This window comes from Rousettus aegyptiacus, unplaced genomic scaffold (genome assembly GCF_014176215.1).
Source record: "Rousettus aegyptiacus isolate mRouAeg1 unplaced genomic scaffold, mRouAeg1.p scaffold_m13_p_1, whole genome shotgun sequence".
NCBI classification, from domain to species: Eukaryota; Metazoa; Chordata; class Mammalia; order Chiroptera; family Pteropodidae; genus Rousettus; species Rousettus aegyptiacus.
In genome coordinates, this window is record NW_023416284.1 from 47656216 (window position 1) to 47672424 (window position 16209).

Below are 16209 nucleotides of genomic sequence, written 5' to 3' on the forward strand. Positions count from 1 at the left end.
TTCACTTTGTCTCTGCTTCCCAGGGAACCCAATGTGTGACATTACTTAACCTCTAAGCTTTCATGTGTTAAAGTGCAGATTATGATTTAGTAAGTCTGGAGTGGGTCTGAGTTTTGAAATTTCTGACAAACTCCCAAGTGGTGTCAGAGCTGCAAAACATATTTTGAGTAGCAAGAATATAAAATATTAAATCAAATAATATATATAAAGTACTCTGCCAAGTACTGTGCTTGTGTAATAAATTTATTAATAAATAAATTTATCGTTGGTTTAGTTATACTTTGTCAAATAAGTAGAAACAATATAGTAAAGTGTACACAGGTAGACACAGACAAATAGATAAACCACTGAACACTGATATGTGGGGGACATTTATTTGTAAAACAAGCCCTTAAAGAAAAGAAAAATTAAGACTTTCATCTTGTTCTAAATACTGTAGTCCATGTCTCAGCCAAGCAATAGTTCACTCCTTGTCCAAGGTGTGACTTGATTCCTCCCCTGTCTTCAGCAATCAGTTACCAATTCAGTCATTCCACTTCTAAATTTTTCTTGAACCTATCCCCTCTATATTCTCACTTCCACTATATTAATTCAGGTCCCTCTTATCTCTTCGGCTAAACTGCTTCCAGATCTTTCTACAGGGTCTCTCTGACCCCCGTCACGAATCTTCTCTTCACACTTCCCTGAAGTTATTATTTCAAAGTACAAATATGATCATGTCATTCTCCATCTTAAAAGCCTTGAACAGCTTTTCTTGCCTATTAGGTAGAGTTAATATCTCCCCACCTAACATGTTAGGCCTTTTAACAGCTGGCTTCTTATAATCTGAACTCCATTATTATATTTTGTTGCTTTGAATTTCCCACTCTTCCTCCAATATACCATGCTTTTTCACACTTCTTTGTTAACGTACGTGCTGTTTCTCTTCTAGGTACAGTTTCTCCTTTTCTTGACAAGCGGTGTCTTCCAGGCAATTAACAGCCCTATGCTCCTATGGCATTTTCTACATGCTTTTTTATTGCACATATTATAGGACATTATAATTATTTGACGGTTTCGTTCACTACTATGAGCTCCTTAAGGAGAAAAATTTTGTATTGTGACAAGCCTCTCCCCATACTTAGCTGAGTTATTCATGATTGTTCTACCATATATAACACAAGCCCTGATACATAGTAAATACTCAAAAAGAACTGTTGAATGAACAAAATATCAAATCTGCTTAATAGAGTCCAAATCATAATTTAAAGCCTTTCTTATGCATTTGAAATTGTGAGAATTAACATGTCAACATATGTTGTTTGGGTGGCCATTTATTTATTTGTTTATTTGATTCAGTGGCAACTTTGAGATTATTGTTGTGTTTTCTTTTAACTGCTGTATTGAGATATAATTAACATACTGTAAAATTCACCCATGTAAAGTATATTCATTTAAAGTATACGATTCAATGGTTTTTAGAATATTCACATAGTTGTAAAGTCATTACCACAATCTAATTTTAGAACATTTCTTCTACAAGAAACACTGAAGCCATTAGCAATAACTTCCATGGCCCCTTCAACCTCTCAAGACCCTAATCTATTCTCTGAAGCTATAGATTTGCCTATTTTCGACATGTCATATCAATGGAATCATAAAATAGACAGTTTTTTATGATTGGCATCTTTCATTGCATATGTTTTCAAGGTTAATACATTTTGTAGCATGTATCAGTACTTTATTCCTTTTTATTGATAAATGATATTACGGCATATGAATATACCACATTTTATTTATCCATCCATCAATCGATGGATATTTGAGTTGTACTTTTTGGCTATTGTGAATAATACTGCTTTGAACATTTGTGTTTTCGTGTAGACATATATTTCATTCTTGAGTCTATACCTAGAGATTGCTGAGTCATGTGGAAATTCTAGTTTAACATTTTGAAGAACTGACAAACAGTTTTCCAAAATGGCTGCACAAGTTTAAATTTCTACTAGCAATGTATGAAAGTTACAATTTCTCCACATTCTTGCTAATGCTTATTAATATTGTCGTTGCTTTTAAAATTATTTTTATAGTGTTGTAGTTTTTACAACATTAAAATGTATTTCAAAAGTTTCTCCACTAACCCTGAGTTTATGCAATGTTATCAAGTCTATAGGGAAGCTAAAGATGTTGGTATATCTGGATATGTCAAAAAACAGAATAGAAACAGTTGACATGGACATTTCTGGATGTGAAGCCCTCGAGGACCTCTTGCTGTCATCTAATATGTTGCAACAGTTGCCTGACTCTATAGGTGAGAATATATTTCATAATGAATATTTATGTCAAATATACCACTTTCTTTCTTGGCGGTATTGTTTGTCTATAGAGGTAGGGAATATACTGTTAGCCTGGTATCAATAAATTAGCAAGTTCATTTTTTTAAGATGATAAAGTAATATTTTACCAATATCTTGAAATGGTAACTCTAGTAGTCAAATTCAAGAAGCTTCTCCTATTAAAATGATCTAAGTAAACTGATATATTTAAATTTTTTTAGGTCTTCTAAGTTGTAAAATGTTATAAGGAGTATATACCTTAGAGTTAGAACAATCTGATAACCATGCACATCTCTTTTTATTACTATAGAACGCAGTAGTTTTTATCTACATAGTATTGATATATCCTATTTTTAATATTGTTATAATACTATTCTAATGTAGAAAAACCATAAAGATATATAATAAATATAAAGTATCTTCGTAGTTCTCTGTCTTTTAAATGCTGTTAAAATTCACAAGGGCAGATAATTTGTTATTTATATTAAACATTCAATGAATCTTGTTTAAATTTTTATATGAGTAAAGTTATGACAAAATCTAATTTAAATAATGAGTAAATCTTTTTGTATAGATATCTTGCTATTATTATTTATGAGAGTACTCAGCAAGTAGGGTAATTATCAAATACGTTAACTTTGGAACATAATTTTTAACACTCTGAATTAGATGTGTTATATGTTCTAGAACTTATTGAATGCTTCTGAAAATTAAGTCACAACCTAGAGAGCCTGATTGAAGTGAAGCTTGATAACAAGGCAGTTGCCAAATTTTTTCTTCAATATTCTATTGCTTCCATTTTTGGGCTAGTAGAGAACACTAATTTTAACAAAACGGTCTAGCTTTTCTTTCTAGACTTGATTACTTTTTGATTTATATAATCACATACTTTATAATAGTGTTTATCATAAGACTCATCTACCAGCTTTAGTAAACATTTCCACATTTCAGGCTCTTTCTTTGAAAATTCTGATTCATCGAGTTTGTATTAGGCCCTCTCATCTGTATTTTTATTAAACATTCTAGGTAAAACTTAAGATCAAATATTTAGGAAATATTATTTTATTCAATGGAAGGTAAAGAAGTATCATGATTAAAAAGAGCATCCTCTGGTCAACATGACCATCTGGTTAAGGTACACACCTTACACTCCTACTCAGCCACTACTTCATACCTCTACAAAGACGTAATGAGAATAGAAAAGTGACATATAGTCAAAGAACATATTTGTTCATTACTGCCTCCTCAGTGCCAAGACCTACACCTGGTATATGATAAGTGCTCCTTAAGTATTTAGTAAATAATTTAGCCATGCTTAGGAAGAATGAACATCTACCTAAACCCAAGATAGAATGAAAGAAAACACAGCGAGGACCCCTGGCCTGATGGACTCCAGACAAACAGCAGTGACAGCCCTGGATTCCTTTCCTGCATTCAAACAAACAAACAGGACCTTAAGCATAACAAAGGAACTCAAATTTATAGGGGATTGAGAAAGGAACTCCTTTTCTGTAAAGAAAAGAAACTGAAAAAACATACAACTGATGTGGAGTTAGGGTGGGAGGCGAGAACATATGCAGATTCACTACTAAAAATTGTGGCAAGTCACAAACTGGTTTGAACTGGATTTGTAATATGCACATGTGATGAGAACACCGTGTTACTGATAAAAGACCTGTTTCTGAACTCCAGAAATGTGAGAGTCAAGTGGAGGTAACCAGAAAACTGCCAGACAGGAAGGGGTGAGCACAGGTAATGAGAAAATATTCACCTTCACAAGTGAGCATGCAAACAAATTTTTTTAATAGCTAATGTTGTTATGACAGGCAAAAATTCAAACAAATAGAAAAATTTATCCCAATTGAAACTGATGTTATCAAACAATATAAAAAAACAGATTTTAAGTGTGTGTAAATCCTCAATTAGATAAAAGGAAGAATAACATTTGTAAAAATAATAAGAATCTATAAAGCAAAACTAGGAGCTTTGACTAATAACAGATGGTAATTTAAAAAAAAACAATTAGAAATCCTGGAAATAATAATGTCACATAATAAAATATATAATTGTTTGTTAAAAATACCTTTCTTTAAGAAATTATGAAATTAGTCTGCTGGTCTGAGAAAGCAGTGTGTATAGGTGATAGAAAACCAGATAAGTAAATTGGCTGGCATAAAACAGACTGTAACAGGTAAGTATCATTATATATTTAACATCTCTATTTAGAATCTGAATGGTTTTCAAATTAAAAAAAAAAAAAAACTCTGTTATAGTAGCTTACTTTTCAAGCTATGTCTGAACTCTATTGACTTTTCAGGGAAAATTGTATTTATATATCTGCGGAGTTGCCAGAATCCTGATTTTATGTAGAATAGCTGACTTCCCTCTGAAACAACTCTTCTTGGTCAAGAGAAATATTGGGAGGGGCACTAGGAGCTCTGTTCTAAGACCCTAAATAATTAATAGTTCTGATTAAATGTGAGATATTGTCTTGAGTTCTTTATTTGAGCATAGATTATCTTTTGGACTACCAGCATTTAAAAAAAATAAAAGATTTAAAATGTCATAGTATTAATAAAGAGAAATAGCAACTATAATAAAATGTTTACTTCCTTTACACCTATTTTAGTTTGTCTGCAGCTGTCAGGTATTTGAATGGAGTGAGATACCTAATAACAAGCCGTGTGTGTGGAGTCCTTTTCTTTGTTCCTGTTCCAGGGGGAAAAGGGAGAGGATCTTTTCCTCTTCTATAGAGAGTTTTAATAATCAGCTTTTTTGGATAGCAGAGTAACCCAATAAAGTAGAGTATAATGTTTTTTACTTCCCCAAATAATTAACTTATTTATTTAGTGGTTAAGGACACAGGCTATGTAGGCAAGTTACCTGAGTTTAGATTCTGGCTTTTCTACCTTACTAACTTAGAGTAATCCATTAGAGCAATCCATTTTGAGGAATGAATGAATTAATATATGTAAAATTGCTTAGAATAGTACCTGACACATAGTAAGTACTTAATCAATACTAGCTATTATAATGATATAATAATCCTTATAATCTTAGATTTAATGGTTGCCCATATACTTGGCTTTCAAAATTCTATTACAAATGTGTAAATTCCATATGACTGTTAGGTGTATTTAATAACAAATTACATTAACATTTAATAGATTTGTTGCTAATTATGTATTTATATATAAGTAGATAAGATCATAGTAAAATACCTCCTTTTTCTTTCTCTCCAGTACTTCCTAGTTGGGAGTGTAGGATAAAGACATGGGGAACTGGGGAAGGGTGCAAGGAAAGGGAAGGAATAGAATGAAATACTTTTAATATTATAGGATAGATGAAGAGAGGCCAAGCAGATATAATATAGAAATGCAGTAAAAGAATTTTCTGCCAGAGTAAAATAATGTGGAGCAATGATGGTGAGGCCAGTGTCCTAATTCCACTCCAGGACAATCAGATTTCTACAGAAGCTCCAGAATCTGTCCAAAGAGTGCCCCTTGGATGAAATATGTAAGTGACAAAGTAGCCACATCACAAATGAGTGAGGTTTCTTTTAATTCACAGACTTGGAACTAAGCAGGGAGGCCTAACTTGCTTCAACTTTTAAAGCTGTAGTGATTTCTGTCAATTGTCAGAAACGTTACCACAGTCTTCAGAAAAATCTGTTACGTCAACCTTTTGGCCTTAGTCCCTAACCTGCCTGAAGATTTTCCCATTGCTACTTCAGACCTGGGGACTGTAATTCTCTTAATTGAGGATCTGGCCGGCCTCATGGTATTTGTTCAGCTGTTTATAACCCAGCCCAAAACTTCTTGTGACCCAGTCAAGTGATGTTGAGACTGTCAACTATCCCCTAGCATCACTGGTGGGCAGGGTCAGTAATTCGATCAGAGTTACCAAGTCCTACAAAAGTGAGCTTACAATTCACAGTCTCCTGTTTTCTTTTTGCAATTCATAAACAAGCTCAGGAGTTCTTTTATATTTCCAAGGTTGATAGTTTAATATACACACTAGAGAAGCTAAAATGACCCAGTCACCCCTTCAACACAGGTAAATATGGCAGTGGGTGTTCAAACTTCAGAGATAAATTACCCCAGTGGGGATAGTCCTCTTTTTCAGGTGCTGCTGTTTTCAGCAGTGTGTCCTGAAGGCACAAGCTCATGCATTAAGCTCCAAATATTGTAGGTATTTTCTCGTAGCAGTCTGACAGTGATAACATTTCTCTCTACTACAGTAGAGATTGTGAGTGCTTCTGAAGAATATATAACTGAGCATATTGAAATTTAAAGGGCAACAACAGCTCTATTTCATGTTTTTTTGTGACTTACTTTTTGCCTTTAAGGAGTCCTTGAAATAGCTCAGGTGGGTGGGCATGATCTATAGCAGTGTTTCTCAAAGCATGTTCATGAAACACTATCTGTACAAGATACTCTGTGGGTACACACATGAATTCCATGATAATTTTGGAGAGTCACATTGCTACATTAGAACACTAAAAGCTCCTAGAAAAACTTTATTAAAAAATGTTTAATTTTTTTTAGTTTGGCATTTCCCAAACACATTTGACCATAGAACCTACTACATCCATCAAAACACGTTTTCTGTGAAACAAATACTCTATAATGTATATGTATATATCCAATGTAAAACAAAATTAGCCAACTATTAATGCTTTGCCCTTGGATTTTGGCCATTTAAGCCATATTGATATCATAGGTTATGCTGTGGCCGGGTAAAGGAAGCTGTTCTTCAATTATTCTGTGGCTAATGTTCATTAAAACCCTGGGAGTAGAGCAGTAAGTTAAGGGTATGGAAGGCATAAATCAGTGAAAATAAATAGTTGGAACGTCAATTCTTGGCCAGTTGTTCTTGGTGTATTAAAATTTTTAAGTTTTTGTGCTTACTGTTGATCCAAGTCAAGGATTTATGAGGTCATATGTTGTAATTTTCCAAGTCTGTGAGTATTACCACTATGTTCCAATACCTTCATATCTATTTGTAAGTTATTAGGCTTAATTCAAATTTGTTTTCAATTTGTATCATAACAGAAGTGTTGGTTACTGGTGCTTAGGAATTAATTAAATATTAAATCAAAGCTGGCTTGGAAAATTTTATCTGGTTCATTTGCTGCATAATAAAAAAGGGAGATGTGGTAGGTTCCTGTCACTGAGGTTTCTATGGAGCCCTATGTTTTGTGTATTTGTCTGCATTGATGTACTCGAACTCCCATTGACATAAGTAAATATTTTTCAACCAGGTCAAAACTAGGCTACACACAAATATCAGTTTGTAGATTTATATAAGCCGATAGCATGCAATTAGCATGACAAACATTCATTACAAGTGATTCCTTTATTTCTTTTTTATTGTATTTTTCATCAGAATCTGTTCTTATGTGTTAATAAACCTTCTTCTTTATTATAGGACTGTTGAAAAAACTAACTACTCTGAAAGTAGATGACAATCAACTTACAATACTACCCAATACAATTGGAAAGTAAGTGCCAAAGTTTCATACCAGACTCTTTAAAGCCAGAAACAAAAAGATACGGTTTTTTACTTTAAAATATTTTCTACTAGTGATACCAATAATCTTGTTTATATGTAAACTTATTTTAAACTGTATTTTATTTAGTCATACCTTTGTACATATCTTAATTTGGTTTTACATCTGAACATTGCATTGACACCCAACTATATAATGTCATGAAAAATGCTCAACCAGGACTGTCAAGCAAAGTGATTATCCAGACTTTCAATTATACTATTACCTGTAATTTTCCAGACATTATTAATTTAATGTTGACTGAATAGAAGCACTAAATTCACTTGATTATGTCTTATAAAATCAGATTAATTTTTATAAATCCCTTCAGTATGTATATGTTACCATTATACTATTAGTAATATTTGTATTTATGGAAGTTTAATGTATTTTTAAAAGTTAAAGAGATAGGAATCTGTTTTAGCTTACATTTTTAAAAGCTTCAGGATGAAAAGCCATGATTGCCTTTTAAGCATAAAATACATTCTATTTAGTTGATCAATCTATATGTTGCCTTTAACAGTTGGTTCTCAATTCTTTAAGAAATATATATTATCAATATTTCACTGAAATGCTTTTGTTTATAATGTATGTGAAGTAAGAAATCTTCTCACTAAGCTGTCTTCCTTCTAAAATTATATAAGGCCATTTTATAGGAATTTTGCTCTACATTTCAGTGTAAAGAATTATATAAATCCATAATTTAACAAATTTAGGTATACTAGATGGGGGAGCCTGACTTTAAAAAAAAAAAAAAGACTTATTGGGTAAAATTGATATACAATGAACTGCATATACTTAAACTTTACAACTTATTGTTTTGATAAAGATATAAAGCCATGAAACCATCACCACAATCAAGATGGCGACAATGTCATTCAGTCCCAAAGGTTTTCTCATGCCCTTTCCTTGTCCTCTCCCTTACCCCAAGTTGGTCAGCAACCATTGATATGGAAAACCTCACTTTCCAAGAATGGAATAAGTTGGCTATATTCAAATTCCAATGTTCAGACTTTGGAGAGTGCTAAAAGGCTAGACCACTTTTAATATTTTAATGTCCTCATATGACATATGTTTTGTTCTATAATTACTTCCATTTTCTCCAATATAAAGTAGAGATAAATTTACTTTCTTTAAGGGTACACAAAAGTGATTGTCTTTAACAGTCTGATGATTCTTTAAAAAACTCTTCCTATCTAATTTTATTTTTAGGTGCTGATCTTTCTGCAGATCAGTACTGCATTTAACTTTATTTAACCCTACTAGGGTTATAACTGGTATTTTGCCACTTATTTTCATTTTTTTTTATACAAACGTATATAAACTAATTACCTCTGTGAAGACAATTAAAGAGGTTTGATAATCTAAAAATAGAAAAAGTTACTTTTTCAATATGAAATAAATTGTGTTAGATTATTTACATATATAGTTGTCTTTTCACTTTAATTTTTAGAAATTGGTAATTCTTTGCCCTTAAAAGTATTAAAAAGATTTATTAAAGATAAAGGGGCCGAATCAATTTAAATGTTGATTATGAGTTTAGAGGTATAAAGGTTAACAATCTTACAATAAAACCTAATTTTTTAAAGTTATTTTTTAGTGCCATGATCATCATTTGATTACTGTTTTGGGGGATACAAAAGGGGGATGTTAGAAGAATGGGCTAATTAAAAAAGCGAAACTTTTTTATAAAGCAGTAGAAAGTATATGAGAAATCTCTGTAACATCTGCTTAATTTTTCTGTGAACCAGAAACGGCTCTAAAAAATAAAGTGTACTTAAAAAAGAAGAGTGACAGACAAACTGTGGTTATTTAGACTTGGGTATTTGGCAGATATATTGTCAAAAATGAACAATGAGATTGACAGTTCAAGGAAAACAACTGATAGTATTTCCTGGCAACAATAAAATTAGAGCTATTAAGCAAAATTTAGAATTTTGGAAAATTTGTATCTGCCACTGTGAGTTTGACAGCTTCCCAATAGTTAAAGGCTTTTCTAATAAGACTAGTGTGATATAAATGAGTGTAATTTGTTGATACCATATTACAAAATGTGTCAACATTTGGAAAATCTGTATAACTCAATGAAGCAAAATTTTCCAAATGACCAATGCATGAGTTACAAAATCAGACATGAAGAAAAGACCCTTTCGAGTAGATCAGTTGATTTTAATGTATTTGTATGAAGAGTAAGAATATTTCATTGATATAGTTTCAGATTGCACATTGCAATTATCTCCTAAGAAATTGCCACTTTTTGAGTTTTGGTGTATTAGCAAAAAAATAATCACAATTTTCTAAAAATCCTTTTAAATTCTCCCTTTTTCAACTACATATCTGTGTGAGGCTAGATTTTTTAATATATAATTTAATCAAAGCAATATACCCCGACAGATTGAATACATAGTCAGATATAACAATCCAGTTACCTTCTATTAAGCCAAATATTGAAGAGATTTGAAAAACTAAAAATGTCAGTCTTGTCACTAAATGTTTTTGTTTTAGAAAATATACTCACTTTGTATAAAAATATGTTACATTAACATGTCATTGGATTTTTACTGTTATTTAAAAACAAATAATATTTTTTAAATTACTGTTTTGATTTATTATATGGAAGATACTAATAAATGTAAACCATGTAAACATGAGTTCTTTAGGGTTATCAGTAATTTTTAAGAACAGAATGGAGTTTTAAGACCATTAAGTTTGAAGGTTTCTGTTTTATATCGCACCATAGTTTAGACAGTAAAATTTGAACAATCATTGTCTAACTTATGTTCTCACTGAAAGATACCACGTGCATACAAATATTTTTGTATTTGCGCATATTTCAAAAAATAAACTAAATTTCTAAAATTTTATGTATGCCTTAATAAGTAATCTGTATGAAGTAAAAATAATTATAACAACGATTATTATTGTTATTGTTTATATATATATATATATAATGGCTTTTTTCCCCCTTAAGTAAGACAGAATTGATCAATCTAAGCTTTAGTTCAGGGCAAGAGTTGAAATTTGATCATCTGTTAAATGGCACCCCAGGTTACATGTAAAAAGTATATTGTAAATAGTGGTATACAGTAGTCTGTATTGTATTAAGAAATATTCTACCTAGAACTCTGAGCACCAAAATCCTAGAAATGTTAAGACCAGCTGCAGTCACCAAAAAGATTCTTATTCTATACATTGAGTGTTTCAATAAGTTAAACTTGCCTTTGGTAATTTTTAATAATTTGACTATTAAAATATTGCTGGAAGAATTTATTTTTCAGCATTTTTTACAGTTGAAGTAGAGTTCATGACTTTTGTGCCAAATGACTTGTAAAATTATTTTTGTTGTTGAAACAATTTGTGCCTAAAATAAATAGGGAGACTGCTCTTATTTTTTATACTCAGTACTTTTTAAATTTTGTATCATGTAATGTTATTCTAATCAAAAAATAAATAAAAATAAGACACACATGCAAACAGTTCATTAGATAAAACCTAAATTAGTTTGCACTAATATTTAAGTTTTTCCATAGTCTAGTGTCGATAGGTAGTTCTCAACACGTGGTCCCCAGATCAGCAGCATCAGCTTCGACAGCGAACTTGTTAGAAGTGCAAAGTCTGAGACAACCCCAGATCTATTGAATCGGAAACTCTGGATATTGGGTCAGCAATCTGAGTGTTAACAATCCCATCAGGAGATTCAAATACACACTAAAGCTTGAGAACCATCTAGACTCAGTTTACTTTTATAGTTATCAGCTGAGTTTTTTTTCAAATCCTAGTTCATTGTGCTTGCTTCCGAATCACCTGAGATGCTGGTTTAAAATGAAGCTGCCGTAAAGAAGTTAACCACAGCGGTTGGTCGCTTTGACTCTGGAGCCAGACTTTCTGGGCTTAGGACCTGGCTTTTTGATGTACGATTGGATAACAATGTTCGTAAAATGAAAACTATAATAATAATGACTATCTCGGGAGAATGTTGTGAGGATTAAACACATGAATAAATGGAAAGTGCTCACACATCGAGTGAACTTTTTTTTAAGTAAAAATTATTGAATTAGTTAATTTGAATTTCTGGGATTTGAATTCAAGAAATACATTTAGTTGTTTTTATGATTTTAATCCTTCTCCCTTCTGTTCACTTAGACCACTATAGCTTCCTCCTCTAAATTAAAGGCTCCAGGACACCTACAAACTAGACCAGTATTTCCTAAATTATATTCCTTGAAGCAATTGTTACTTGAGATTTTAATACATATGACAAAAAAGTAAGTTTCATGGACAAATAAATTTTGGGAACTCTGTACACAAGGTAAAAACACTCTAACTTGAGATGTTTTTCCATTTCTCATATCGGTCTCTTATTTATCTTTGTTTTATCATTCACCTTTATTTTGACATGTCTTTTCAACTAGAATATAGATTCCTAAAGGATTAGTTTCATGTCTAGAATATGTTGAATTTCTTTCATTATCCCTAGGCACGGGAATATTTGCAAGCCTTGGAACTAGACTAATGTCAATCTAGGCTTTTCCATTCATTAACCAATTGACCTTAGTCACTGTACATCTGTAAAATAGAAATAATGCTATATCTGAAAGGTTATGAGACTTAATGTTAGATAGCCTTAAATAAATTGAAACAATCATTGATAGTAATAAGCAAAAAGACACTTATTGATTGTTGCTTATGTTCATCTGTGTGAGGACTAGTAGTACTATAACGTGAATAAAACATTCAGTTCTTAAAAAGAAAAATGTTTTATACTTATTTGCAAGTTTGATAATAATATATTATCTTAGTCCACTCAGGCTGCCATAACAAAATGTTGGTTAAGAAATCTTCTGGTAATGTAACTAAAAGCATGTAGGATCTTTTTTTAAAGGTCTTTTGCGATGAGTGAAACTATTTTCTCATAGCTTACAGATATGTCCAGTAAATAATTACTTTTAAACAGTGTTTTGCATTTGAGTGATGGTTTTATTGTATAATAAAAAGGATTACAGATTTCTGTTTCAATAAAGGTAACTTTCCAAAGAGTCCAAAGAAAGGTGAAACTTAATAATTCCTTTGGAAATAAGAAAAAATTGCATCAAATGAAAAGTTTATTGTCTATACAATGATGGTAACTCTGCTCAAAATCAGTCAATATAGAGATGTCACAGGTAAAATCTCTAAATGATTGACTAGTCCCAAGAGATACTGTTTCCACCACAATCTGACTGAATTCTGCTTAGACTATAGGTTAAGTACAAAAACTGAGTTGTTTTATTTAGTAAACACTATAGAAAAGAATTAGTCTAAATTTTGTTAATTTCTTTCCTTTGTTAAGAAGCAGCCCAAGCAACTTACCTAATGTTAATGAGAAAATTAAAGATGTAATAAAAACTTGATTCCTAGCCTAAATTAAATGAAGTTGATTTAACAATCTCTGAAAATAAGGATAATGGCAAAGTTCCTTAATATTCACTATGTGCCCATACTTAGAGTTTTACATGTATTAACTACTGTACATGTACCTACTCCTTATAACATATGGTTCAGTACTGATATTACCCCCTAGTGCCAGTGATGAAACTGAGTTGCATAGTAATTAAGTAACTTGATGAGGCTATTGCCACTAGTAATTGCTAGAGTCCAGATTCCTGTCCCAGGTGGCTTGCTGCAGTTTGGCCACTTAACCCGCTGGCTATACAGATACTTTTAGGCAGTAGCTTGCTTTTTCCAAACAAGAGTTTTACATCTCTTTCTAGTTATTACATTCCTTTCAACTAAATCTCTACTAATGCAATTACAATTCTTCATAGTCATTTGACATTTGTCTAGCTCCCATGTCTTACTAACGAATGCTGGTAATTTTACATTTTGTCTGCTAGAAGGTTTTATTTACATGAAACGACCATTTTAAAAAGGGAATATCACAAGATAACTTTTACATTTTTCAAAAACAGATGGTTCCAAGTTTGCTTCCCCCCTACCCCCAAGATACTCCCTACCTCCTAACAGGTCATTTTAATGGAGTGCCATATCTATACCAGGGACTTAGCATATATTTAATTCTTATGAAATTCTGTAGATTAGGCATGAATTACCAATTTCATAAATGAGAAAACAGGAATTAATAGTAAAGTTTACTCAGCTATTAAGTGGCCACACTAAAATTGGAACCCAAGCTTGTCTGAATATTTTTCATTGAATTTCATTATTTCTGTTAAGAGTTAAAAGTGAACTAAGAAAGTAAAGCCCAAAGCCACTTATTTTTATTAGCATCTACTTTAATAGAAGATATAATGATATCTAATGGTCTCTAAAGGTCATAAATTATGTTAGAGTGAAATTATAGATTATCTAGGTAATATATTCAGAGTCCCTCTTCCCTAATAGCTAGGCAATAGAGAGTTAATGATACAGTAAGATTTTCCCAACCAAGACTAATTCATGAAGACCAAATTAGAGAAAATGTAGAGAATATTTCTAGAGAAGTAAGTTGATACTATTTAAATTCAAGCAATACTACCTCCAGTAATGTCACCTGTACTGATATGTGAAGGCAGAGCCTTACTGACCACAACTCTTGTAACATTTATATGGATTTTAGCTGACATGTCACGTGTGTGTGTGTGTGTGTGTGTGTGTGTGTGTGTGTAAATGTTACTCTTGAAGGAAAGTCTTGTAGCTCAGTGTGTGGTCTTAGCACCAGCAGCATCCACATCACCTAGGAACTTATTACAAATGCAGAATCTGGGTCTTACCTTAAACCACTGAATCTCAATCTGCATTTTAGCAAGTTCTCCTGGTGATTCATGTGCACACTGAAGTTTGGGAAGCATCACTTTAAAGTACTTTAAATTTCCTTGGCAACTTTTTTTCATTTTTAATGTGTACAGTTATAAACTATAGATAAAACTTCAAAAAAACAGTAACTTTCAGTCTATCTTTTTTTTTTTTGCACAAAGTATAATGAATGCATTTTCTTATTTATTGAGATATAATCAACATAACATTATATTAGTTTCATGTGTACAATAACAGTTTGATATTTGCACATATTGTAAAATGATTACCACAATAAATCTAGTTAACATCCATAACCGTACAGTTATATTTTTTTCTTGTGATGAGAACTGTTAAGATCTACTCTTATAGCAGCTTTCAAATATGCAATGCAGCATAATGAACTATAGTTACCATACATTACATCAGCATGACTTAATGATTTTATAACTGGAAGTTTGTCCCTTTTGACGGACAACCTTCAACTATTTTACCCAACTCCCAGTCCACCTATGATGCCCACTAATCTGTTTTCTGTATCTATTTGCTCAGGTTGATTTGTTTGTTTCTTTAAATTCCACATATAAGTGAAATCATACAGTATTTGTCTTTCTCTGTCTGAGTGTCTTCACTTACACATGGTCTAGGCCAGTTCTAATCTGAGTAAATGTGATACAACTATATTCATATAGATTCTGTATTCAAATACCTTAAGTGATTTCTAATAAAATCGATAAAATAAACTGCAATGTCAGATTATGAATTTGAATCTTTTGAATTTCAGAGATCATTGAAGAATGTGTGTTTTGCACTTAGTAGCTTTTCTCTGTAACCCAAGATGTAAAATTTTTTCAGGCTATAAATTATTAATTCTGATTACCAATGGTACAGCAAAATGTCTTTTCAATGCAAGAAGTTCTTGCTTTGTGCAATAGTGGGAGACTTTGAAAACAAATATGCAAGCTGAAACTATCCAAAACAATCTTAATCAATGAGGAAAATTATTGTTCTGACAAAAGCCTTTAAAATCTTTTTCAAAACATTAAATACTTTTACTGTTGGTTTAAAAATGTATAGGGAAATGGAAAAATAATAAAATCAATATTTATTTAGTATACTGTCATTGTAAACATTAGGAACATCAAGAATTGCAATGTTTTATTTATTTTGTAAAAACACCTATCAAGATCATTTTGAACAGTGCATCATATAAGTTATAATTTGGAGTGAACATTTTTTTGTGTCAGTGAATTGTCATACTCCTTTTTAAAATTGGACTACCTTCCAAATTTTTATCCTTTGTGCTTCAATGTCATGAAACATCTCTGAGAGTTCCTTTAATGTGAAGTTTATTGCCAGCGTCACTTCCTCTGAGACATCATCATTTTCATCACAACCCCTTTCTTCATTAATGTCAACAAGTTTGTCTTCACTAAATTCTGCTGGCAGCATGTCTACAATATCTCAAGTAGTGCAAGCAAATTTCAACAGCCAGGTATTTCTTCTATGTAGAGTTTACCACTTTTTAAAATACTAGGTAAACCAAAGAAAATACACCTGCAGGTTGAAATG

General features: G+C 31.8%; 1 protein-coding gene across 8 annotated transcripts in view; it reads left to right on the forward strand.

Moving 5' to 3' along the window:
- The window catches only part of LRRC7 (leucine rich repeat containing 7), a 440527-nt gene that overhangs the window by 320996 nt on the left and 103322 nt on the right, over window positions 1-16209 (forward strand). For all 8 annotated transcript variants that reach the window (XR_004955289.1, XM_016148942.2, XM_016148946.2 and 5 more), the window contains 2 exons: window positions 2146-2290; window positions 7746-7818. Coding sequence is in view for 7 of the 8 variants with exons in the window: in XM_016148942.2 (XP_016004428.1) it covers window positions 2146-2290; window positions 7746-7818 (218 nt within the window). In the remaining variant the exon portion in view is untranslated. The remainder of the gene's footprint in view (window positions 1-2145; window positions 2291-7745; window positions 7819-16209) is intronic.